Below are 27,782 nucleotides of genomic sequence, written 5' to 3'. Positions count from 1 at the left end.
TCCGGTCCCTCAGTTCAGTGGAGGCAGGTGGGAGGAGTGACACACTGCCAGTCTAGAGGCAAGGGGAACCTGACTTCTACTGCCCTGGGTACCCAGTGTATATCCGGGGGTCAGAGGTCAGGAGTCCCAAACTACCGAGAAATTACATAATCCAGTAAACTGAGCAATGAGGTGCTAATCCCAGCCTCTGTACCTGACTGTCTGGGTGAGGGGGTCACTTAATAATAATAATAACAACAACTGTGGTATTTGTTAAACGCTTACTTAGTGTCAGACACTGTACTATAAGTGCTGGGATAGATACAAGCAAATGGGGTTGGACACAGTCCCTGTCCCACGTGGGCCTTCACAGTCTTAATCCCCATTTTACCGAGGAGTTAACTGAGGTCCAAAGAAGTTAAGTGACTTGCCCAAGGGCACAAAGCAGACAGGTGGCAGAGCCAGGATTAGAACCCATGTCCTTCCTACTCCCAGGGCTGTGCTGTTTACTATGCCATGCAAGTCCCCTCCCTTGGCTTCAAGTTTTGTCATCTGTAAAATGGGGAGAATACCAAAGGCCAGAACGTTGTGCAGAAGAGATAGGGAAGACTACCTGCAAAATCTTCTTCAAAGTGCTAGTTAAACATTTGCTAATTGTTTTCTCAACACTCATTCCCTCCTCCCTGTTCCACCTCCACATTCAGGAAGGGGAATCCCTTCCTTCAGGACGGGGCAGTTGCCTTAATCTACCCTTTGATGGTGGAAAGGCCTGAGGCAGCGTCCAGGAAAAATGCTCAGCCAAGGACAAGGTAAATTGAATCCTTAGGAGAGCTCCTGGAACTGAAGTTGGGGATTGGGACTTTTAAAGAGATAAGGTCAGAAATCAGGAATGAAATGTTACACGGACCTCAGTTCCATGGCTTAAGCAACTGTCAAAAAAGCAGCATGAGCCTAGCGGAAACAGTACAGGCCGAGGTGTCATGGAACCAGGGTTCTAATCCCAGGTCTGCCACTTGCCCATGTGACCTTGAGCAAGTCATTTAACTTCCTTGTGCCTCAGTTTTCTCGTCTGTAAAATGAGGATTAAATACTTATTCTCCCTCTCCCCTCAGACTGTGGGACATGTGCCCAATCTGAGGGGAGTCTATCTATCCTAGTGCTTAGCACAGCTTGGCATATAGTAAATGATTTACATATACCCCAATTATTATTATGGGATGCTCCAGAGCAGCAAGTTCCCCTTGTGACCTGGCCACTGACTAGTTCTATGACGCTTGGTGGACTGTCACCACTGCTTAGGAGAAGCAAGAATCATTCATCTAATCCCTTCGTGAGGCACTTCATAGGTGTACTAGGCTGAATGGACAACTCCACTCGGTGAAATTTCTTCACGTTAAAACCCCTTCTTCCTCGATGACCTCCACCTTTGTCCCAAGGCATCTTCTGGCAACTCCCAAAACCCCACAAGACCTCTGCCTCTTGAACCTTGCCTTCCACTGACTTTGGCTAATAACAACTTGATTATGGAGCTCTTGGAAAACACAGAAGTGCTACATAAACAAAGAACTGGAAAAATGGCACCATGAATCGGAGTTTGGATACGTATAACAAAAGGACAAGACATGTCTTCTGACCACAGGAAGCTTACTCTCTAAGAGTGGAGACAGAGCAGTGTGGCTTAGTGGAAAGAGCACGGGCTTGGGACTCAGAGTCCGTGGGTTCTAATCCTGACTCTGCCACCTCTCAGCTGTGTGACTTTGGGCAAGTCACTTACCTTCTCTGTGCCTCAGTTCCCTCATCTGTAAAATGGGGATTAAGACTGTTGAGCCCCACGTGGGACAACCTGATGACCTTATATCTACCCCAGCGCTTAGAACAGTGCTTGGCACACAGTAAGTGCTTAACAAATACCATCATCACCGTTATTATTATGATGTTAAAAAAAAGTCCTCACAAAATAAAAAGGAGTCACTACAACCCCAGAAAACAATCACTATTTGTAAATAATACGTTTCTGCTTGCCTCCACCATTAGATAGTTTCAGTGGATATCTCTAAAGGACAAAGACTGGAAAAGTCTAGGTGCCAGAGGGTTGAGTGTGTGGGGACTGCAAGCCGCCCTACGACATCCCACTGGCTGGGCGTGTGACCACCCCCTCAGGGACCAGAGGCCCATCGATGCCTGAGGAGAGCCCGAGGCTCCCTGTGTTTTCCTTTACCTATTGAGCGCCATGGTGACAGTCGCTCCCTGCTGCATCTCCTGAGAAGCTGCCACTGCTGCTTGGGCCAGTGATGCCACGGCCTGGGTAGCTTCTGAGGCCTGCGTCGTCTGGATGGTCATCTCGCCCCCTTGTAACGTGGCCCAATTTTGCTCCACCTATAGCGAACAGAGAGGAAGGTCAGAGGCCGTGGCCACAACAGTCCTAAGTGCTTGCCCCCTTCAAGGAAACGATACAGTGGGGAAGAAGAAAAGAGCCCTAGCCAGTGCATGATGCTGCAAAAAGATCTGCTTCCACACTGCTTTGCTTACCCTGTTCTTGTGTCTCAGGACGTTAGCAGTGTTAATGCGCTCCCATCTTCTGTCTATGGGAAGCTGTTCAGAACCTTACCATGGTGCTAAAAATGGACCTTGGGCCTAGAGGGGCAAGGCAATGAAATAATCTCCTTCAAAGGAAAGGTTTACACCCATCACCCACAGCGCAAAAGAGACTGAGCTGATGTGAAGCGTCCCTTCTGTTAAGCCAGTCCAACCTACTCCCCGTACCCCGAAAAGCCCTGGGGGGTTTCCCAGGCAACAGCAACACTCAAGTGAGGAAATGAGAAGCTACTATCCCCTCCCTAAGAGCTGAAGGATTATATCAGACTCATGCTCAAAGCTCCATCCACTACTCAGAAAGGGTTTTTTCTTGGAGTTGCACTGCATTTTTTTTTTTTGGACAGAGGGCAGGGTTTGATCATGTCACAACATTCATTTCATTTCTCAGGGGCATAATGCAATGGTAATAACAACCCAGGAAAGCTATCATTCCAGCCAGAAATCTTTTAGCCTGCAGGCAGAGAAGGAAAAGGCATTTGAGATGGCCCCTGATGGTGTCTCTTTAAAGAGGAAATTAAATTCCCAAGCACTGATAGCCACACAAAGAGACAGGAGATCCTTTACTTTCTCACCCGCTATGGATAAGCAGAGGGGAAAGGCTGAGAAGTAGGAGGAAAATGAGGAGGAAAAGAGGGCAGATAAAGGCAGTCGTCCTGGGAGTCTAGGAAATCCACACAAAACATTTTTAAAAGGGGGGAAAAAAAGGAAGGGGGAGGGAGGTGGAGGGCAGAGTGGTGATGGGAGGGAAGACAAAAAAAATTCCGTGTGGAAGTGAAGGCCACTTCAAGATGTAGGCAGAACCAGGCAGTCTGTTTGGATGACAGAGGATGATAATTTGGTTCTAGAGCCGTGTTTTCAGCTTGTCAAGCACTGCCACCTATTGCCAACCAATACCCCATCCCCTTCAGCAGCCGGAATTCTTCCACTGGGCCCCATCTTAAGCAGTCACCACCTTCGGAAGCTTGGGTCACGTGATTGCCGGAACACTAAATCCACCCAGGAGAAATGCCCCAAAAAGCAGGAGTGGAAGTCAGGCCCGAGAGTAGCTCTTTTCCCCTCAAACGAACCTGGATGCTCAGGCCTCACTGATAATAAAGATTAGTCAAGGAATTAGGAAGTCCGAGGCATAGCCCCAGCTCTGCCACTGCTTCACGGGGTAACCTTGGGCAGGTCGCTTCATCTTTTCATTTGGAAGGTGGGGTAAAATTAACTGCCTTCAGCACTCGTGAAGCAAAGATGAAAAGGATGACAAAGGCCCCCAACAGCCAATGCGTTTTTATTACATAAGTGAGGGAAAAGAAAAATCACGGTCCTTATGGCACATTCAATTATGGCACAATGATTGCCTCCATCAAAGCACTTAAATTCTGGTAAATTCTGTCCAGGGATTCCTGGACACTGCCTTTGGGCAAGTTACTTCTCTACTTTGTCCTTTAGCTTCTGAACTAGTGGAACGGGCTAACAGCAGTTTTTGACAACTGATAAAGAGTTTGGAAATCCACACATTCTACATATAGACTTTATGAAATTTTAAACTACTAATGCAAAAGCTCTCGACTAGGAACTCTAATCCAGAATAATACCCGCATCTCATGTCTTACAATTAGCACGTAGCTAAGAGAGACCCAGGCTCGATCTCTCTCAGGCTTGCTTTTATGTTTCTAGCAGTTAAGTTCAGAAAATGCTGGAAGGAACATACCACTCACCTGCCACAAAACTCTCCCTTCTCCCCGCACATACCCATGCCCATTCATGGTAGAGGGGTACTGAAAAGAGGACAAAGAAAACCTTCATCCTTACCTCTCCATCAGATACAGCAGAGTAATTCACTTGTGCAACAGTGACTGTGGTTGGCAACTCGGAGGCATCAGCCAGGGTGGCCACCGTGGCGCCTGTTCCAACCTAAATAAAGGGACAGAACAGCCGTGAACAGACAGATTCCTCACACCCCACCCGCTTTCCCCACCCCCGACCCCATCCCTTTTCTCCCAGGTTCTGTAATTCATCAGATCCCAACTCTTTGGCAATTCTGGGAACAAGGAAGCAACACAATCGAAGCTACTTAAACTGATCTCTGTTCGTCCTTAAAGTTTGGAAACCAAAACGAGGCTGTGGTCAGTGCTTGACAGTCACCTAGATAGCATGGCATTCAAAAGAGAAAAGCCGCTAAGTCTCATTAACAGTCCTCAGCCAGCCTGTCCTCCCCTCCCACCCAAAATTCCCAGCCAAATTAGAGAAGCAGTGAGGCCTAGTGAAAAGAGCACTAGGAATCAGGGGATCTGGGTTCTAATCCCAGCTCCACCACTTGTCTGTCGTGTTAATTTGAGAACTGAGGCACTTTTCCGTGTCTCAGTTACCTCATCCGACAAATGATGATTATGACTGTGAGTCCCATGTGGGATATGAACTGTGTCCAACTTTCTATCTATCCCAGGGCTTAGTACAGTGTCTGGTACATAGTAAGCGCTTTAACAAATACAATTAAACATATATAGTCAACACTTCCTCCAACCCTGAGAAATGTTTCCTAGGTAAGGGCTCTGTGCGGAAGTACACAAAAAGATAATAACCAAAGGGTAACAGATGAGTCACATTAACTCTCCACTCTAGATTGGTACTGATGCCTGGAAAGCTTCCTATAGCTGTGTAAGAACACAAGAACATAAGCAATGCCATTATAGGGTCAGATCAATGGCTCATGGGGTCCAGAATTATTTCTCCAAACAGGGTTAGCAAAATGAAAGTGGCATGGTTTAAAGTTTTATGCATAATAAACTGCAGATGGAACAGTTCCTATTACTCCTGATCGCCAGAGGTTGCTAGTAGATAAAGGGCAGGTTGCAGTTTCAGGCCGATTACAGCATTTCTAAGGCAAAGCACCTAGTAGAACAGGATCCCCCACATGTGGATGCTACTCTGAAACCCCAGAAAGGGGAAATGCAGGGTGGGGAAATGGGGAAACACATGCCACTCACCTGGATAAGTGAAACGGTGCCATCAGGGTTACTGAAGGTCTGTACTACAGTCTGCGACGGTACCAGGTGGGCTATACTATGTGTGGCTGTTGGCTGTTGTTGTGTTTGCTGATCTTCAAAAGCGTATAACAGATCTTCTCGTCCATGCTGCTTATAGCAGTTCTTTACTATGGTCCTTAGGGCTTGGGTCCATGACACCTGCCACCAAAATGAAAAATTATTCAGAGATGGGAGAGAAGAACAAGATCCCTGCTGCTATTTAGCCCACCTCAAACGGTCAGTTCCCAAAAGTCACCATTTACCCAAGTGGCAGCCAGACCTACAGCCTGGATTAGGTCAAAGGCCTGCAAACCATCTGGGGGTAGAGCTATCTTGCCAGGTATTAAAGAAGATCTACTACAGGTTCTCTCCTACCTCAAAAGGATCTTATTTGGCCAGTTCTATTTGATCTCACTGGATCTTTCAGACTTGACTTAATAATAATGGCATTTATTAAGTGCTTACTACGTGCCTAGCACTGTTCTAAGCGCTGGGATAGATGGGGTAGATAATCAGGTTGGGCAAATCCCTGTCACCCACGGGGCTCACAGACTTATGGAGAAAGGAGGATGGGTATTTAATCCCCATTTTACAGTTGAGAAAACTGAGGCACAGAGAAGTGAAGTGATTTGCCCAAGGTCACAAAGCAAAAAGGGACAGAACTGGGATTAGAAACCAGGTCCTCTGACTCCCACGCCTGGGCTCTTTCCACTATACCACACTGTTTTTCCTAACAGGAGATCCCGGCTCTGCCAATTGTCAGCTGTGTGACTTTGGGCAAGTCACTTCACTTCTCTGTGCCTCAGTTACCTCATCTGTAAAATGGGAATTAAGACTGTGAGCCCCCCGTGGGACAACCTGATTACCTTGTAACCTTCCCAGTGCTTTGCACATAGTAAGTGCTTAATAAATGCCATCATTATTATTATTATTATTATTAGAAATTGAACTCTATAAGGAAGAGGAAAATTCTTAATTATCAAGTTATGGACTCCCATGGAGAATCCAGACCTTAAGGTATCCTTAAGAGGGAAGGGAAGAGAAGAGCACTAGTTATTTCACCCTCCAGTTGAGTCCGGTTTTCTCTTGCAGTCAGGGGTCTCTGGGTCAGGGATGGGAAAGAGACCCTGAGGCTGGATGTTCCCCACTCTCCTGGTGCAGTGCAGCCCACGCTCCAGGGAGGCTGGCTAATCAGGATTAAGTCAACTTCTCTGACCCTGAAGGGATTATCACTTTACTATTTCATATTACAAGTTTACTTAGGACCTTCCTTCAAAGGGAGTTCAAAGCACGAATCAGAGTTTAAAAGAACCATTAAAAGAATTAACCCTCATGAATTTACTGCTAGGGAAGTGAAGGAGCATTCATAACCAATCTAAACCTTCTATCTAACACTGGGAAGAGTGGAAAGAGAACTGGGTTGGGTTTTTTTTTAAGGGGGAAGCTTAGCTTTTCATCCTCACCTTCTTAAGATGTACCAGCCTCAAGGGAAGATGTCAGCTCAACAAAGCGGAAAACCTCCACCTCAAGTAACTGATTCTGAGTAGGGAAACAGAACAACAGAGCTCCAGTTGACACTCACCCGCTGTTTCTGTTCTTCTGAGCGCACATCGCTGCGGACATTTGCCCAAGGGATATCTTCTGGCCACCAGATGGGTTTACAGCTCTCCTTCCCCCAGCCGGGTTTCCCCCGGCCCGTGGAGTATTTCAGCATCTCTGGGATGAAGGCCCGGAGCTGAGCCTAAACAAGAGAAAGAGATGGTGAGTGGAGGTTGCCAGAGAAGTTCTCCCTCTTTGATCCCTACCAGATTCCTCCTAAGAGTTGGAAATCATAACCCCGCAAGAGTCCACTAGAGGAACCTAGAGAGAGAGGTCCTATATGGGGTTGGCAAAGTATGGTGGCTTCACCCTGGAAGCCATCTGGCTGGGAGATTTGAGCTTGGACTGTCTTTCCTGGATTGAGTTTCACTGTGGACACGTCCTGATCATCTGCCTGGATCTTGGTTCCAGGAACAGGTAAAGAGAATCAGTTCTATCAGACCTTAGTCTTGCCCGACTCCTGCCAGCCTGCTGATCACTGACCATCCCAAAGAGCTCCGTATTCTTCAGAAGACACTCAGATTTAACCCAGCCCAAATACCAAAGCAGCTTAAGCCCAGACAAGAAGCCATAATGCACAACAATGTGACAAGACCAAGGACAGAGGTTCCGTGTAAGATGGGAAACCCTCAAGAATCAGTGGTAATGGTAATAATAGCATTTACTATGTATCAAGCACTGTACTAAGCACTGGGGCAGATACAAGACAATCAGTTTCCACATGGAGCTCACCGTCTAAATACGAGGGAGAACAGGTATCGAATTCCCATTTTGCAGATGAGGGAACTGAGGCACAGAGAAGTGAAGTGACTTGCCCAAGGTCACACAGCAGGTATGTGGCAGAGCCGGGATTAGAACCCAGTTTCTCTTACTCCCAGGACTGGGGTCTTTCCACTAGGCCATGCCGTGTCTTAGAACTCAGAGCTGGGAACCAAGAGTTTGAAGATGGCAGTAAGCACTCAATAAATATGATTGAATGAATCAGCCACTCAGGAATGGTCCCAGACACAAAACTGCACTCCAGTTAGGAAGCAGGATACTGCTTACCTCCCTAATTAATGGGGCAAACATTACCATTTCATCTCTGTTTCCAAGCCTCCACTTCTACCGGACAGTATGCTGCCTACAGGATATGACACAAAGGCGCCCCAGAATATATTTGGCTTTGCGGCGTCAAGTGGTAGGCTATCGGGAATGTATCCATTTGCAATCCCTGGCTATCAACTGGCCTATGAGGTCATTCCTCTGGTTATTTTGAGAAAGTGTATCTCAAAGTCATTTCTCCTGGCATTCTGGACTCTTTAGAGGAAGTTCTTCCTTGGTCTCAGCCACGGACAGAAGCAAACACCTTAAGCTTGCCAGAGGGCCCGGCATATAATTCAGGGAAAAGCAATATAGCCATTCGTTTGTTGTTCGTTCGTTCGTTCATTCATTCATTCACTCACTCGCTCATTCACTCATTCCCTCTCTGAGAACACCACCAATGCTGGGCACTTGGGGGAACAGTGCCTGACCTGGAGAAGCCTACATCAATCTAACAGGGTATTGTGGATTATCACAAAATATGCAAAGGCAAGTAGACAAAAACTGAAAATGCTAGAAATATGGAACATAAAAAATAACTGAATGAATGCAAAAGAAACATACATATATGATTTACACATGAAAACAGGTGCTGGAGGGCAGTGGGAGTGAACTGAATGCTCTCTAAAGGCACAGAGATGCAAATACCCAAGTACTTAGTACAGTGTTCTGCACACGGTAAGTGCTCAATAAATACGATTGAATGAATGAAACAGGATAAAGCAGAGATTTAGGACAAGGGAAGCTCGTGGACTGAGGAAGAGATGATGGGAGAGCAATCCAGGTAGGGCAAATACAATTCGGCAACAGATAGAGGCAATCCCTACCCAACAATGGGCACACAGTCTAGATGCTCTTTCCACTTGGCTATGCTGCTTTACCTTTATTCTTGAGACTCCACTCTAAGTAAAAAATAACCTTAACTTTCATCAGTAGACTGTAAGCTCCTATGGGCAGGGATCACATCTACCTCCTCTGTTAAATGGTACTTTCCCAAGCACTTGGTACACTGCTCTGCACATACAATATGCTCAATAAATAGCACTGATGGATGTTGTCTATCTCCCTCTGGTACCCATACAAGGATTGCAAATCCTTGCCAACAGAGGAAAAAAAAAGATACACATATATTTTTCAAATCAGAGTCATCCCTCTTTGACATTTAAGTGGGAAATGAGTAAGATCTCCCACTCCCTTCAGCATCCCCTTGCACTTGGATTTGCACCCTTTATTCATCCCTCCCTTAGCCCCACAGCACTTACACACATATCTGTAATTTATTTATTTATATTAATGTCTGTCTTCCCTTCTAGACTTTAAGCTCTTTGTGGGCAGGGAACGTGTCTACCAACTCTGTTATACCGTACTCTCCCAAGTGCCCAATAAGAGTGCTCAGCACACAGTAAGCTCTCAATAAATACTGCATCTAGTTTCCATCAAGAATTCAGTAGAAACAGTCCCCTTTTAAAGCAACCACCAATCAGAGGTGCTGGGGCCTCATTCATAATTAATGAAACAATAGTAAAGGATAGACAGTAACACAGTGCAGAGAGAGTCAGATGGCTTCTTCCCAGAATTCTGCACTGTGTACCTCATTATCCACATGAATTAATTGCTGGTCCTTTGGCGTTCAGAAGCCCAACACTTGTTAGGCGGGTTTGGTTTACCTCACTGGGGACATAATCAACAGGAACCACAGAGTTAAAGCTTAGGTGTGAAGGCCTCTCTTAATTGAGCCTGCAACAAGAGTGAAGCCTCCTGGTTGCCTGGAGCCCTATGCCTGGAATAGGCTTGTCACTCCAAGCCGCCAGGCCAGGGACAGTGTGCTTTGAGAGCTCATCCCTCACTAGCCTCCAACTAGCCCTCTCTTCAGACCCAGCACAAACACGTTTCAAAGAAAACATTTCCCTCGAAGTTGGGCTTCGACAATGAACTTTATCTGTTCTGTATGAGTCAGAAGTGGAGGCTGCCAGTAGGATTTAAATGATAGGTTTCCAAAGCTTTAAATAAGGTCAGATTTGAAAATAACCTCCAGCCACATGACATGGTTTTCACCAATTGGCGATTATAGGGGAATATTTATTGGAGATTACGCAGTGCTTCCTTAAAATCTTTAAAGTGCTTGATCAGCGAGCACTGTAGCTTCATTCTGCAAATGGGAAAAGAGAAGTTTGGATCCTTCAAGGGGCTTGTTTATGGTGTGGCTGATTCACGGACCTCAATTCCCAATCTGATTTCTGACATCTTGAAGGCAAAAGGGGGAGCATTTCAAAACTACATTTGCTAGCACATGATATATCCTGCGTGGGCTCACAGCTCATGAGGGATGTAGAGAAGGCTCGCTAGAGAACTAGAAAAGACCTCCAGCACCTTGGGGAAAATGGCAATAATTACAGCTTTGGAAAATGAACCCATGAGGAAAGGATAAAGGGAAAACTGGGATTATTCAACCTAGCACGGTCCAGCAATAGGGCCACAGGTTAGGAGCTGTCCACCAGGTCACGTGGAGGTAGCCTGAAAATGCTTCTCTGTGCTTCTCCAGAGCTCCAAGAATGGGGTTCCTTCCCTCATTTCTGGCTTCCTCAAGGGCCATTTTTAGAACCAGTCCAGGGGCCTCGCCTCTGTGGGTGGAAAGGGCAGTACTTTCTCCTGGACATGTCACACAGAAAAGGTAGGCCAGGACCTGGGGGATGGAAAGGGATTCACAGACCCCCTCTTCCCCCACAAGACAAGTGGGACTGGAGGGTCGACCCCACCTCTGATCCCAACCATGGTGCAGTCCTCCTATTTGGCCTGATTTAATCCCAAAAGAGAAGCCATCAGAGGTCTTAATCGTTATCTTCAAGACCTTGAGGGATAATTAGATAGGATCCTACTGCTACTGAAAGCAAAATAAAAGAAAGAAAAGGATTTTGGTTAGCGCAAAGGAAAAGCTTCCTTGTAGTATTGTTATACCCAGAGACGGGTTAACAAAAAAGCCTGAGGAATCTCTCCGCTTAGAGGGAGATTGGGGCGGGGGAGGACATTTAAAGTGATCTCTGGAGGTTCGTTCAAGTTCTAATTCCCTGATCGTGCAACCTCCCTAGCCAACCACGAGACAGAGAACTGTGTAAGCAGCCTCCACACCTAAATGTTTCCTTGGAATCCCAGTGTGTGCAGCATCTGATTAGGCCACACTTTAAACAGGGATGGGAACAGGAATGGGACGGGGAGGGGAGAGGAGAAGAGTGAAGGGAATGGGGAGGGAAATGGCAGAGGGAAGGGAAGATTAACTCCTTCTGAATGAAGCTTAGTTTGTGAACTGGGAGAAACAGGTGCGGGCACACCTCCCGTTTTCAGAGTAGGGAAACAAAGAATGTCACAAGGCAGGTGTGAGTGGGTAGCAGCAGCAGGGGAGTGGGGGAGGGAGCTGTGATCAGACAGCAGAACTGTAGAACAGGTCTGATCAGACCTCAGGACGTCCATAACATTTTACTTCCCGTGCAATTTCCTTTTAGCCTTTTGTTTCGTCCTTCTAGTGATTGTTTTTAAGGCTGTGCTGGGAGAGAAAAGACAGGCAGAAATTCAAAACAACTACCCTGGATGGGAGGACTCGAAGGACTGATAAGGGATGATAGAAAGTGTGGCTAAGTAACATCTGTGGGTCCGCGAGGGATGAAAATAGAGTAGCCCAGAAGCCTTTTGGATTAGGGAATTTGTCGGGAAACCCAGGAGGCATGCTAAAGTTTAGTAATAGTCGGTAAACCCTTCCTAAGCTTAGAAAAGTGATGAATACCTCAGTCTATTGCCAGAGAAATCTTCAACTAGATGGTGCAGAGTACTCTGAGGGAGTCCAATATTTTTTTTTTAAATGGTATTTGTTAAACACTTATGTGCCAGGCCCTGTACTAAGCACAGGGGTAGATTCAAGATAATCAGGTCCATGGTCCACATCCTACTCAGTCATAATCCCTATTTTACAGGTGAGGTAACTGAGGCACAGAAGTGAACGGACTTGCCCAAGGTCACACAGCAGACATGTGGCAGAGCCAGGATTAGAACCCAGGCCCTTCCGTCTCCCAGGCCCATGTTCCATCCACTAAGTCACACTGCTTCACTTCATAGGAGTTCCTTGAGGGGATTTAATCTTATCCTGCTCCAGCTTCTGTGGGAACACCCTTCTCATCCTATTTTCAGACGTGCTTATATTTGGCTCAGTGGGTTGATAACACTTGCTGTGGCAATCGCCCGGTTAGTACATTAGTTGAGATGAAAAGGCCACCAAACAACTAATGTTACATGTTTCGGAAGTGCCTCAGAGCCTCCTCTTCTTGCCACCTCCCACAGTGTCTGAAAGGCACTGACTCAGCAGGAGACAACCTTGCCCATCAATCATTGGTATTTACTGAGCGTTTTCTATATGCAGAGCACTGTAGTACAACAGAATTAGCAGGCACATTCCCTGTCCCTACAGTCTAGAGGGGGAAACAGATACAAATAAGCAATTTATAATATAAAACTTAAAGACATGCACACAAGTGCTATGGAAAGAGAAGCAGCGTGACTCAGTGGAAAGAGCATGGGCTTTGGAGTCAGAGGTCATGGGTTCAAATACCGGTTCCACCGCTTGTCAGCTGCGTGACTTTGGGCAAGTCACTTAACTTCTCTGTGCCTCAGGGACCTCATCTGTAAAATGGGGATGAAGACTGTGAGCCCCACGCTGGACAACCTGATCACCTTGTAACCTTCCCAGCACTTAAAACAGTGCTTTGCATATAGTAAGCACTTAGTAAATGCCATTATTATTATTATTAAATACACTGCTGTGAAGCTTTGTATGTCAAATAGGAAGGTGTGGCTGGGGCCTAGATTAAGAACCGGTGAGGTGCACCTTCCAAATTCTCAATGCTGAGCTCCAAGTTTCTTCCCAAGATGCTTCTTTTTCCATGTAGTCTGGTCTACCTCTGGTTACTAAAACTGCCATTTTACCAATGAGGGATTCAGCCACAGAATGAAACCACCACAGCCAGGGGAGTCTACCCCCAAGCAAGGGCCAGGGGGTGAGCGTGGACCACAGAGAATCAGCTTTTGTGGTTTGGATGAATCGGTGCCTCCTGAACCAGTGTATGATTTAAAACATTAAAACAAATTCTATTCCTTTGCAAAGAGCACGTGCAGACCATAACACTGTTACCACCTGGCTTCCCTAAAGGAAAGCAGGCACCCTGAGGCCCACCATGTCCTTGTATGCAGCTGACTTTTCTAGCTGCATTTTCACACAAACCCCTTTGCTCAAAATATTGAAATTTCATTTCCCTTAAGAATTCCAAAGAAGCGGGGTGATCAAAGAGAGGATGGTTATTTTCACATTCTCCTCTTCAAGAAGTAGAACAGACCCACATCTTAATGCCTCTGTGACATCTATCTGATGATATCTGTGCCTGTTCAAAGCTAGGGCCTTAATTTTCCGGCCCTGATGGTAGGGCTCTTAAACAATTAGTCCAATAACATTTACAAATCTCTTTGTGGGACTTTCTGTTCTCAAGACCTTAAAAATATGTACTTGTGTATTCCAAATATGGCAACATTGCATTCCCTTTTGAGGCGACCATTTTCACCCTACTAAGTCCATAATTAAGGACACTGGAATTCCTCAACAGTATATGGGGGCACCTAAAATAACGTAAGTAACAAGGGCATTGTTTGAGTTCTGATGCTTGTGATATGTCAAATCACCCAAGGGAACTGCAGGCTCTGTACCTTAGAGCTCAGCAACAGAAAACACTTTTCAAATCTTCTGGGCAGCAGAATCCTATATTTTAACAGAACAGCTTTGGAGCAGACCAGGAATCCACATAATATATACCAATTCAGTGAATGTACATTTAATTTTTCTGTAAATGGATTTTCCCTTAATTGTGTTTCATGCTGTTCTACTCCAAAATGTACTCATGGGTCATATTTCTATTTATTAATTTAAGACTTGGGGAATGAGTAAGAATTTTAAGTATCTTGGAGGTGGGGGGCGGGCAGGTAGGGGAGAGCTATTTTTGCGCGTTTCTAACATGGAAAATAGTGTAAAAAACTTAACCAACTTAAATTTCACTACTTAGATTTTTGGTTCTGCCCTGAATCCAAATCGCCAGCTTCACATCAACTCTCTGACCTAGGCAGAAACTATGAAACTGGCAGTAATATCCTTGGAGGAAAAACAGGACTGATGTTACATAGAACAGCTGAATTTATCTGCAATTTAGTAAGAATATGCACCACCCCAACCCTAAATTAAAAACAGATTTTATCTTCCACCCAAAAAACCATGTCAACTCTGAAGGTTGACTTCCTCCTACAGAAGAAGCCTGCACCCTGCATTGCCTCTGAAAGAATTACCAGCCTGTTGCATCAGCTTTCTGTAGTGTTTCTCTCGGGGAATATTAAGGCAACCTGGAAGGCCCCGGTAAAAGTTTGAGAAGACAAATTCAGCAAAAAGAACTCTGATACTCTTGCTTGGGTCTTTTACTTTCCCAGAATAGTGCAGTGTAAGTTGCATGAAGAGAGAGAAATAGAGGGGGGGAAGACAGGGAGAGAAGGAGAGAGGGGGAGGGAGAGGGAGAGAGAGAGAACGAATGCGAAAGCCAAATTCACTTTCAGCTCTGCATGTAAAATGCTATAGTAGATGTCTATTTCAAGAGGGCTTCCAGTCCTCCTTCTGCTACTAGGCACACAACTCTACTGTATTGTACTCTCCCAAGTGCTTGATACAGTGCTGTGCTCACAATAAGCACTCAATAAATACCACTGATAGATTAATGGATTAATAAGCAATACAACATTTAAAACTACCTCCAACAGGTAGCTGTTTATTCCCTTTTCCAGCAAATCTCCCAAAGAGGATTCCATACTAATAAGCCAATTTTTAAAGTGTTCCACCTCGTACAGCACGAGTTCTTCCAAATGCGTTTAATAAATACTTGTTGACTGAAGAATTTGTTCTGATAAGTCTTTCCTCAACTGTCGGCCTTCTGCAGGTGACCAATGATTGACTAACGAATGGCCTGCTGCTGCCCATGCTTTTAGTCTTTTCCGTCTAAACTGCAGCTGAAAATCCTCACGGGCAGGAAAAGGTTCTAGCCTTCATCCTGAAGGTGCTTAGAGCACTCCAGGCAACTGATGGGTTTTAAATAATATCACTGAATATTACTGCTCTAAGAAGCTGTTACCAAGAGTTCAGGGAACGCAGCTACTATGGCTTTTAAGTAGGTGCTTTACTTATAATCTGCTTCTGGGCAGAAGGGACGTTTGATGGCCCTGAAAGCAAAGCAAGAAAAGGCTACAGAGACAGAAAAGAGGAATCCCTAAGCCTTCATTTGGCATCATCAATCGCTTCAGGAGGCGGCAATGTATTAGGCACTCGGAGAAAGGGCCATGGGTTCTTTAAGAGGCTTAGTTTTATATCTACATCCCCCCGCACCAGGCTTGGCACTTGTTCAGATCTGATGCAGGGAGAAGGAACGCCACCTCTCGAATTTCCTGCAGCCTCTGTTCCAGCTGAGTTTTCATTCCAAGATCTCCTAACCCAATCCTGGGGTGCCTGACCCTTTCCAGAGAACCCACAGGGCAGGATCCAGAAATGTGTGTGAAATTGCAGGAGGCTGAAAAAGCTTGCCACGATCAGGGGACTTTAGACTTTATCGAGCCGGTCGCCTCAAATTTTAAAAAACTAAAGAAAAAGAGGGGGTCATTATCTTAGGGAAGTACGGATGAAGATGGCAGTGAAATGACTAAGTTGCAGCAACTGAGAAGGCTAAATCCATCCCTTCCTCCTCTCCTCGAGAGGAAAGGGTGAAGGAAGGCCAGCAATTACTGATACCAAAGCTCTGCAGGTCAGTTTCCTTTCCCTTCAAATCCCCTACCCCTGGAGAAAGGAACCTTCTGAAGCAATCAAGCTAATCAGTGGTATTTACTGAGCACTTACTGTGTGCAGAGCACTGCATTAAGTGCTGCTTGGGAAAATGCAAAATAAGAGAGTTGATAAACACGTTCCCTGCAGTGTTGCTGGGGAAGAAGGAACCTGGGTGGTTGAGGTGGGAGGATATTTGAGCCCTAAAGAGATTAGGAGTCCCCCTGCATCCCTGGAGTAGATGACTCAATGATAAGTGCTCCCCACAATCCCCGAGGTGAAAACTACTGGGCTTTCCTTTTCCTCTGACCCAAGGGTCCAAGTGCTGGGGGGAGGGGGCATCAGAGTAGTCATTTGGCTTTGGCCGGAATGGAAATCCACCTCTTTGTTGGGGGCCCGTTCCTCTTGCCAGGGCATTTGGCTTGTTCCTTCTCCTCAGGGGGCATGAACGCCCTCCGCCTCCTAATGCTACGTCACTGTGGCACCAGCAAGTGCAGTGGGAGGCCCACCCAGGCCCCTCCGTCCCTCCCCTTGGCTGCCCGCCCCGTACCTGGGTCATCTTGTCTACAGAGACGGGAATTCCGTCTATGGTGAGAGGCGGCAGCTCTGAGTTAGCCTCCTGGGGCGCGGGGGCGTGTTCTGCCAAAGCTGATTCCAGGTCTTCCAGGATCATGCTCTTGTACTTGCGTACCTGTGGGGAATCAGGAAGGCGAGAGTAAACAAGGTTGCCCGGCAACAACAAAGAAGAGGTTGAGGCTGGGCAATAGAAAGCTGGGGCGTGGCTGGCTCTCCCTGTGCCCCTACAGATCCCAGTGAGCACGCAGCATCACAGCCCGGACAGAAAAATACCCTCTGGCCCCAAAGACAGCACGCCAAAGCCGAATCAAGATGGAGGAGATGATGAAACCACAGGGTAATGCTAGAAGATGGGAATAAAAGTTCCACGGCAGGACCGATGCTCATTCAAAGTGACTGCCTAGTAAGCACTTCTCTAAACTGTAAGCTCATTGTGGACAGGGAATGTATCTGCTATGTTGTACTCTCCCAAGCACTCAATACAGTGCTCTGCACACAGTAAGTGCTCAATAAATACAACTGATTCATTAACAGATACCATGAAGTCTAGTTTCTTTTTCTTATGGTATTTGTTAAACACTTACTATGTGTCAAGCACCTCACTGAGTATTGGGTTAGATATGAGATAATCAGGTTAAGCCCAATCCATGTTCCATATGGGGCTCACAGTCTTAATTCCCATTTTTCAAATGAGGTTACTGAGGCACAGAGAAGTTATGTGACTTGTCCAAAGTCATACGGCAGACAAGTGGCGGAGCCGGGATTAGAACCCAGGTCCTTTTGACTCCCAGGCCTGTGGTCTATTCAATAGGCCATGCCACTTCCCTTCTGAAGCAGTTGCTGTTTCCAAGAAAACTTTAAGGGATAAATTTTCTGAACAACTGTGTCCAGCATGGGTGCCTTGCGGTGGCTCAGTTCTTTTCCTTGGGCAATTTAAGAGAACTCGCTTCACGAACCCAAGTGCTAGGCTCCAAGTTTCATAAACTTCAGAATACATAAACCTCAATCACAAGGTACTAATTAGAGAACTTAAAAGCTCATTGTGGAAAAAACGCTTTACGCTCTTAGGAGGAAAGCCATGATATTATTATGCTGAATTATCATTATTTCTACTATTATTAGCGACTTTAGTCACTCTTGAATCCCTTTTAAGGATCAGTAAACTTTCAGGAATTTATAGACATGCATTCTGTGGGGTTTGTTGTCCTTTTTTTTGTGGTATTTGTTAAGTGCTTACTACATTCCAGGCAGCACTGTACTACGTGCCGGGGTAGATACAAGCTAACCAGGTAGGACACAGTCCCTGGCCCACTTGGGGTTCACAGTCTTAATCCCCAGTTTTACAGTGAAGGTAACAGAAGCCCAGAGAAGCGAAGTGATTTGCCCAAGGTCACAGAGCAAACAAGTGATGGGGCAGGGATTAAAGCCCAGGTCCTTCTGACTAGGCCTGTACTTAATCCACTAGAATCACAGAACCAGATCACTGTCCACGCTGCTTGTCTTGTTACTGTTTGAAAATAGCTTGGGTTTCAAGAGAGGAATGCTGGCAGGGCAGTCCTCCGAGGATCTGTGTCAATGCCTGAGTGGCTTGAAGAAAGGCCATCCAAGGAGCAGCCACAGTATTTCCCTGGATGAAGAGTTTTCCAAGCCTAACTGGCAGTGGGTCTTCATAAAGATGCTATGACCCCCACCAGGGTGGAAGTCAAAAATTTGTCCCAAGATTCGGAGTATGTCCTCAGCTACACTTTCACGGGCCTGAGAGTCAGAAAGACCCGGGTCTGATCCCTGGCTCTGCCACATGTCCCCTGTGTGAGCTTGGGCAAATCACTTCAATTCTCTGTGCCTCAGTTACCTCATCTGTAAAATGGGGATAAGTCCATATGAGATAAAGACTGTGTCCAACCTGATTACCTTGTATTTACCTCACCACTTAGAACAGTGCTTGAAACATAGTAAGTGCTTAACAAGTACAATAATTATTATTATTATTATTATCATTATTATTATTGGTCTGAAAAGAACATGGTCAATACGGGAGGATGAGCTACATCGATAGGTTTCCAAATGTGGGATGACTTCCTTGGAACCCTTCCTGTTAGTGTGGAGCAGGAGGCAGAACGACCCTGGATTTGATGGAAATGCTGAGGTGTTAAAAGTGTGGGCTGGAATTGAATCAGGACAGCCAGATCACTAAAGAACATTGATTGACAATCTTGGCCCCCACCCATTGCTTCCTGTGTGACCACAGACCATTTCCTCACTTGTAAATGTGGTTAATTACATCCAAAAATATGCCGCCTCCTCCAAAGATCACTGACTCTGAGGGAAGAGCTCCACCTCTGAGCCTCCCACACCACTTCCTGACTGCGTGAGACTTCCTGGCAGGTACTTCCACCCAACATTTTACAGGTCTGCTCCTGCTTGCTCTGGGAGAGTGTGTGAAATGGATCACAGCCAGGCAACACACCTCCACATGTCAGGTTTACAGCACCTTTTAAACCTGTCTTTTACTACTTTAGTTCTAGGCCAGATTTTCTTAAAGCACTTTTTCATCCATGGGCCCCAAAGAGCCTTAATTAACTTTTACTGCTCCCTGAAGAGGTAGATATTATTATTATGTACTGAGAAGGACACTGAGAAGGAAATATGGCTTATTTATTTATATTAACGTCTGTCTCCCTGCCTAAACTGTAAGATCCTTATAGACAAGGAATGGGTTTGCCAATTCTGTTGTACTATACTCTCCCAAGCACTTAGTACAGTGCTCAACACAAAGTACATGCCCAATAAAAAACCTTTGATTGACTGACTGATGGATGACTTAGGAAAGTTTGGATATTCCTTTCTCCCTGCTCTTGGCTCGATCCATTTTAAAATCTTCCATATACATGCATATGATCTATAGCAATTCCCATATCTAATAGCTATCACTATAAACAGATATGTACCTGGTTTTTGTGATGTCTATGTTTTCTAATTTTAAGTTCCTCCTGAGGACGACCTTTTTTTTTTCTAATTTACACACATACCCACCCAGGAACAAAAATACAGATAAACAACACAAGTAATCAGTCATATTTATTGAGTGCTTACTTTGTGCAGAACACTGTACTAATCGCTTGGGAGAGTTTGTAGACACTTTCCTGCCCATGAGCTTACAAATGCACAATCTCTGTCCCCTGTCCCACTTCCTCTCTCTCTGTCTGCCTCTGTCTCTTTCCTGCACAGCATCTAACTGCCCATTCTGAATTGGACCAGTTCAATTATGCCTAGGTCACATGTTCAACCGAGTAACCAGAATCACAAACAACCTCCCCGTAGACCATCCACAGGGGAGGAAGAAGATAGGCACGCGGATGCTTGCCTAGAGCTTAGAGATCCTCAGAAGAAAAGAAGTACAAATGATTGGTGTTTTAATTGTTATGTTGCCACCTTGGTTGCTGAGGACCTCAAAGATCCAAGAGAAGAGAGGATGCAAACAGTTCTTTGCCGATGTGATGCCTGCCCTCATGAGCATCAGTGTGCCACATGGAACAATGATTGCATCAGAAGCACATCCACCTCTGGCTCAACTTCCATTAATATAGTCGGTGTGAAGTGCACACCCTGTGCAGAGCACTGTGCTTTGTACTGGGGTAGGATTCGAGATAATTGTACTCAGCCCCTCTCCCTCATGGGGCTCACAGCCTAAGGGGGAGGGAGAACAGATTACAGATGAGGAAACTGAGGCACAGAAGTTAAGTGTCTCGTCCGAGGAAATACAGCAAGCAAGAGGCAGATCTGGAATTGGAATCCTTATCTCTATCTCTCAGTCCTGTGCCCTCTCCACTATGCTACGCTGCTTGCCATTACTCCTATAAAGTAAGAAATATCCACGTGCAATATGACAGCCAGGTGTGGGGCTGCCGGTCATGGAAAGAAGCAGCCCTGAAATGTCCTAACAGCTTCCAAATGAAGATTCTCCTTCAGCCTGATGACATTAATGAGTCACACTCCTCTTCCTGGTTTTTCTATTCACACTTCAAGCAAACGAATGAGCTCAAAAAAGGTAAATGGTGATCCAGGGCAGGCAGGCTTCTGATTGCAAAGTAAGCTGCTGCCTCAGGGTGCCTCCCGGGGATCTTTGGCTTTTCTCAGAGATGGCCATACCACTGCCGTGGGATGGAAATGATCCTTTTAGCAGGGGCTAGAAGTTGGGTTGCCCGAAGCACTAGGTGGAGGAGCGACCCCAGGGGCAGAAGCAGAGAAACATTGCGTATGTCATTCTGGTACACCATATGTGCATGCGACATGTCGTGATGATGACACGTGGAATTTGGGGGACTGCCTTGGGCCCCACTTCATGGTGGGGCCAGCCCTGTGGGCAGAGGTTCTCCTCCATGGGTTAGAAGGTCACAGGTAGGGCCCTCAGAATTGGCCCATCCTGCCTGCTTGACTGAGGCAGGAATTGAATCAAAGGCTATGTTGACTGGTGTACCTGAATATCCAGCCACACAAATGTCAGCAACATAACTACTGTTTCAAGTAGCAGTAATCTGTGCAGACAATACGTACCTTTCCCTTACAATTCTGGTTTCCTGGGGGGAAAAAAAACTTGTTCATGCAGAAGTGAATGGTGATACAAACCTTTTGGGAAATGGGATAGAGGTCTTTTGTTTTGTGAGTTTGGGGGTTGTTTTTTTTTTTTTTTAACCTTCAGGCAAATTCAGGCCAACACAGGATTCAATGCTGCTTAAAAAACAGTTTCCAGAGAGATTATTCCAATAGCCCAAGGTACTGAGTGCTGGGGTAGATACAAGCTAATCAGGCTGGACACAGTCCATGTTCCACATGGGGCTCACAGTCTTAATCCTCATTTTACAGACAAGGTAACTAAAGCATAGAGAAGTTAAGCGACTTGCTCAAGGTCACACAGCAGACAATTGGGACAGGCGGAATTAGAACCCACGTTCTTCCGACTCCCAGGCTAGGCCCCCGCTGTTTCTACTTCTGGGATGGAAAGGAGCAGGAGTGTGGGTACTGCAGGCTCAAAGTGCCATGGGGAAGTCCTACTTCTACCCAAAGAAAATAAGGGGAAAATAAGCCACGTTTCCAACGATCATATTTTACAGATTGTAGATGCTGAACTGTACCCGAGATTCAGATTGCTGGGCAGAGCCTTGTGCAATCTGAGCAATGTGAGCAAATAGCACAGCAAACAGGACAACGCCATGTATTGAATCCTTACCACGTTCTCCAGTGGAGCTGCCCCAAACACTTTAAATACGGGGTTGGGTTTGGACGGAGAGATGCACAGGACGATAGCTTGCTGCCCTACTCGGGTGGTGTATTCGTCTAATGTTGCTCGGAGTTTCCTGCATCAGAGGGGTGAAAAACAAAGGGGAGGGGAGGGAAATAAATGCCATTTGATAGCAGGAAGGAGGAACAGACTTAGCAGAGAACCCTCAGGCAACCATAAATTCATTTTGGCCTGCCTTCTCCTGACCCTGGCCACATCAGGGAAAAGGGGCATAGTCTACTTCCCTGCCACGCACTCACTCGTACATACATACACATTTCCACTGAAGGCCTTTGCCTGGTCTCTTGTCAGACTATACCTTGGCACACGGTCAATCCTGCTCAGTCGTACACTGTGGGGATATCTTCCTTCTTGACCCCTGAAGGACAAAGATGGATTCCATTCATGGTCTCTCCTAACACTAAAGTTTGCCGCTGCTATTGCCCTGATAGCACCCCCTTGCAGCCCAGAGCTCTGTGGGCTGCCTCCACGCTCGAAGAGAGAGGAATCCCCCGCCCCGGACCCCCTGCCGCATCCCTCCGAGGGCAAAATCACAACTCTTAAGCAGCAAGAATCAGCCCTGTCAGGTGGCAACTGAACCACGTCACTCCCCCTACTCAAAAGCTTTCACTGGTACCTACTCGTATCTCACAAAAGCTCTTGACGTGGACTTTGAGGATCCTCCTCAGCTGGTTCCATGATTTCAGCTGGCCGCTTCTCCTGCTACAGCTAGCCTGCTCTCTACCCCCCCCTGCCACCCCCGCACCCTCCCGCCCAATTCTCTCACCTCGGTGCTACTGCACAAAGCCAGTCCCCCTGCCTCAAATGCCCTCCAGGACCTTCTTCACCAACCCTCCTTCCTTCAAAACCTCGTGAAAAATAACACCTCCTACATGGAACCTTCCCAGATTTAAGTCCTCTGGCTTGGGGCTGCCCCAGTACTGATACACATTCCTGCAAATTGTGTGACTATTCCCGTAATTTTGTACTCTGCTACGCTGCTGACACGCCCGCAACTTATTTGGTTATTTATTCGCATTGTTTATATTTCATCCTGTTTTCTTCACTAGATGTTAAGCACCCAACGGCGGGGACCAGATCTTCTTTTATAATTCCTTGCAGTACCTAGTGTAGTGCTTTCAAAGTTCACAGCCCACAAAATAATGCTTATAAACAATGATGGTGGTGGTGAAATGGTTCTTGAAAAGTTAAATGGAGGAAGTTCTGAACTGAATGACTCCTAGATTGAAAGATCCTTGAGGGTAGGGATCGGGTTGCCTTTTACTTTCTACAGCATGGTACCTAGAACAGCTCTCTGCACACAATACCTACCTCTAGAATGTAAGCTCGTTGTGGGCAGGGGATGTGTCTTATATTGTACTTGTGTCTGTCATATTGTACTCTCTCAAGCTGTTGGTACAATGCTCTGCACACAGTAAGCGCTCAATAAATATGAGTGAATCACTACTATTGTTGACGGTGGTGGGGGAGGTGATGATCTGTCACATGTCTGCTGCATGACCTCGGGCAAGTCATTTCACTTCTCTGGGCCTCAGTCATCCTATCTGTAAAATGGGGATTAAGTCCTCCCTCCTACTTAGACTGTGAGCCCCATGTGGGACAAAGCCTGTGTCTACTCCAGGGACTTGTACCTACCCCAGTGCTTAGAATGGTGTTTGGCACATAGTAAGCACTTAAATATTATTGTGATGATGATGATGACTGTGAGCCCACTGTTGGGTAGGGACTGTCTCTATATGTTGCCAACTTGTACTTCCCAAATGCTTAGTACAGTGCTCTGCACACAGTAAGCGCTCAATAAATACGATTGATGACGATGATCCCATTTTGCAATCTCTTAGTTCCTGGGGGCAGTTGGGGGGGAGGTCTAGGAATGTATATCACTTCGATTTACTCTCCCAAGCTCTTAGTACGTTGCTTTGAACACAGGAGGCTCTCAGTATGTACTCTCGATGGATTTCAATTTGCCGGCTCTCCCCACCTGGGCAACTGACATCTGGAAGCTCTGACTTTGAATCCAGCAAGAACCAGAGAGGCATTGCAGCAGCTGGCCATGGGGAGTGTAAGAACCTGGCCTCCTGATTACATCACTATAGGCCCTTCGGGGTATTCTCTCTATGGGCAAAACTTCTACCTCCCTGTTTTTCTCTCTATCAGACACAAATTTCAGCTAATGAAAGGACTAAGGTGAACCGTGGTGACTTTCCCCAATACACGTTTATATCGGGGAAGTGAGAGATAAAAAGATAGTCCCAATCCTGCCTGTTCTTGCCTTGAAGGCCATTTAGCCTCTTCCTGAACAATCTGCACTCTGGATCACCTCTTTCGAGGGTGACTAGCGGGGTCACCAAGGGGAACACCTGCCTTGGTCACCTCTCCGGGGTTACAGAGAGGTTTGGTCAGTGAAATCCTTCCTCAACTCGATTCTTATATGTATTAAAACCCTAACAGGGTTGAAGTAAGTTTGTTTATCAAGAAGTTAGAGGAAGGGTGAGAAACCCCCTTTTGAAGATCCTGGGAGATGTTCCTAAAGTATTGGCTGTTACAGTCCTAAGGCAAAATGAAATAAGCAATTTACAAGTACCTTCCAAAACAGCCTAGCCGGGAAACGAAAACGGACACTGAACCTTTTGAAAAGGTTTAATAGGATAATAATAATAATGGTGAGGACCATTATTATTGATCCTACTATTATTATGTGCCAAACACTATGCTAAGAGCTGCGCAATTCAATTGGACGAAGTCCTTGCGCCAAATGAGGCGCCACAGAAAGGAAAGGAAATGGACATTTTATCCACATTTTCCAGATTAGGAAACTAGGGCACAGAAAAGTTAAGTGCTTAGAACAGTGCTTTGCACATAGTAAGCGCTGAATAAATGCCATTTTTTAAAAAAGTGACTTGCCCTAGGTCACCCAGCAGGCAAGTGGTGAAGCAGGGCCTAGAACCCAAGTTTCCTGACACCCAGTATCATGCCCTTACTGCTAGGGCAGAAACTGGCTCCTTACTAAGGCCAAGAACCCACAACCTCCTTCTCTTTATTCTGACACTGGCTCTTCTGGGTCTCCAGGTATTTGTTAAGTGCTTACGATGTGCCAGGCACTGTACTCAGCAGTGAGGTAGATACCAGATATGGGGCCCACATAGGAGGGAGAACAGGAATTAAATCCCCTTTCTGCAGATGAGGGAACTGAGGCATAGAGAAGTGAAGTGACTTAGCCAAGGTCACAAAGCAAGTAAGTGGCAGAGCCAGTACTAGAACTCAGGTCCTCTGACTCTTTCCATTAGGACATGCTGCTTCAGGAGTCTGCCCCAAAGGGCCAGTTCCTGATTGCAACGGCTCTTGGTGGTTCCACTGAGTCAAATCTTGCAAAACAAAAGTTTTGGCCAATAGTCAGGAACTATTTTGAAATTGGACAATTGAGTTAAATCAGCCAAATTCCAATAGATGGGGACATTACCACTAAATTAATCATTTTCTTTAATGGTACCTGTTAAGTGCTTACTATATGCTAAGCAATATATTAAGCACTGGGGTAGATATATAATAATCCAGCTGAACACAATCTATGTTCCACATGGGGATCACAGTCTTAATCCCCATTTTACAAATGAGGTAACTGAGACCTAGAAGTGACTTGGCCAAGGTCAAATAGCAGGCAAATGGAAGAGCCAGATCTAGAACCCAAGCCCTTCTAAATCCCGGGCACGTGATCTACCCACTAGACCGTGCTGCTTCTATTTTTATTTCAAAATGTAAAGGACTTAACAGGTCTTTGTATTCACCACTAGAACCTATTGTAAGAGACCACATTCTACCCAGGGAGTTTGGTCCAGGTTGTTATTACAATCAGTTCTGCCAGAATGTGTGTTTTCATTACACATTTGTGTTGGAACACTTGAAGAATTAGGAAACATTCCGGTGACCATATATGTGTCTGGATAGTGATATGGAATCACAAGGAATGAATCTGCACAAGTGCAAGGATTTAGTCTATTGGAAAACACTCCAACTCTGCTTCTTCTTGACATGATGTTCCTCAAGAATGCACCCCCATTTGAAGGATAATAATAATAATGATAATGACGATGATAATAATAACAATAGTTTTTGTTAAGGGCTTACTATGTGCAAAGCACTGAATTAAGCACTGGAGTAGATATAAAATAATCAGGTCCCACATTGGGTTCATAGTCTAAGTAGGGGAGAAGAACAGATACTGAATTCCCAGTTTGCAGATGAGAGACCTGAGGCACAGAGAATCTGCAAGTTGCCCAACGTCACACAGGAGGTATGTGGCAGTCAGGATTAGAACTCAAGTCCTCTGACTCCCAAGTCTGTGCTCTTTTCACTAGGCCACATTGCTTCTCTACAACTGACAGTATTATAAAATCTGCATGCTATTCTTAAGGCTAAATTCTGGTGTGCGACCTAATACTTATTGACCTGAGTGATGGAAAATCTCTCAATCAATATCTCTATCTCTCTCTCTCTAATATGAAATCTCTTAGAAGTAAATTATATTTTAGATTCAACCCAGATTTTGCCTTCCCATTACTCCCAGTTAAACCTTGTGAACAGGGTTATTACTTTATTTTACTTGTACATATTTACTACTCTATTTATTTTGTTAATGATGTGCATCTAGCTTTACTTCTATTTATTCTGATGACTTGACACCAGTCCACATGCTTTGTTCTGTTGTCTGTCTCCCCCTTCTAGACTGAGCCCGTTGTTGGGTAGGGACCGTTTCTATATGTTGCCAACTTGTACTTCCCAAGCGCTTAGTACAGTGCTCTGCACACAGTAAGCGCTCAATAAATGCGATTGAATGAATGAACAATCTATTTAAAGAGCCCTGTTTCACCCCTTTGGGTTCCTGCCTCACACCTCTGGCATATTTCTACTCAGAATATTTTTTGTGGTTGTTTTTTCATGGCATGTTATGCACTTAATGTATAGGCCAAGGCACTAAACTATGTGCTGAGGTAAATACAAAATAATCATATTGGATATAGTCCATGCCCCACATGGGGCTCACAATCTTAATCCCAATTCTACAGATGAAGTAACTGAGGCACAGAGAAGTTAAGTGACTAGTCAAAAGTCACACAGCAGACAAGTGGCAGAGCTGGGATTAGAACCCAAGTCCCCTGACTTACAGGCCCGAGCTCTTTCCACTGGGCCATGCTGCCTCTGTGGCCAACTTATTCACATTTTGCTTTTATGTCTTTTCTCAGAGCTTCAATCACTGCTTTCCCTTAATCACTCTCCTCTATTCTCCCCATGGAGTTTTCCTCATCTTTCTGAAATGGAAACAACCAAGTTATAAGTGGAATCTTTCCAGAACAGGATAAACCCTCGCCAGCCTAGACTGTTCCACAAACAACCCTGGTTACTACTACCTCTAGAATACAGATGTTAGCCTCATCATCTGGCTAGTAATACCCCATAGGCTCTTTCGGTATTATCAATTAATCAGTGGTCTTCACTGAGTGCTTACTGTGTGCAGAGCACTGCTAGGAGCTAGAGAGAGTATAATACTATAAAGCTGGCTGACACGATCCCTGTCCACAAGAAGCTTACAGAGTAGAGGGGGAGGCAAACAAAAATAAATTACAGATAAGGTAGTGGCAGAGTTCAAGGCTATGCACATAAATGCTGTGGGGCTGAGGGTAGGGTGAGCATCAAAGTGTTTAAGAGGTACTGACAAGTATACAGGCGATGCAGAGGGAAAGGTGAATAGAGAGGGGAAACG

The 27,782-nt window shown here is 45.6% G+C and overlaps 1 protein-coding gene across 1 annotated transcript in view; it reads right to left on the bottom strand.

Moving 5' to 3' along the window:
- The window catches only part of NRF1 (nuclear respiratory factor 1), an 87,186-nt gene that overhangs the window by 34,525 nt on the left and 24,879 nt on the right, over positions 1 to 27,782 (bottom strand). Inside the window, exons 4-10 of the mRNA XM_038752522.1 lie at positions 22,323 to 22,382; positions 21,953 to 22,079; positions 16,700 to 16,840; positions 7,171 to 7,329; positions 5,550 to 5,747; positions 4,375 to 4,476; positions 2,198 to 2,355 (exon numbers count right to left, since the gene is read on the bottom strand). Coding sequence (XP_038608450.1) covers positions 2,198 to 2,355; positions 4,375 to 4,476; positions 5,550 to 5,747; positions 7,171 to 7,329; positions 16,700 to 16,840; positions 21,953 to 22,079; positions 22,323 to 22,382 — 945 coding nt within the window. The remainder of the gene's footprint in view (positions 1 to 2,197; positions 2,356 to 4,374; positions 4,477 to 5,549; positions 5,748 to 7,170; positions 7,330 to 16,699; positions 16,841 to 21,952; positions 22,080 to 22,322; positions 22,383 to 27,782) is intronic.

Source organism: Tachyglossus aculeatus, chromosome 10, assembly GCF_015852505.1.
Source record: "Tachyglossus aculeatus isolate mTacAcu1 chromosome 10, mTacAcu1.pri, whole genome shotgun sequence".
Taxonomy (NCBI): domain Eukaryota; kingdom Metazoa; phylum Chordata; class Mammalia; order Monotremata; family Tachyglossidae; genus Tachyglossus; species Tachyglossus aculeatus.
Note: the sequence above shows the minus strand (reverse complement) of the source record. Positions and strands in the feature narration are given on the sequence as shown.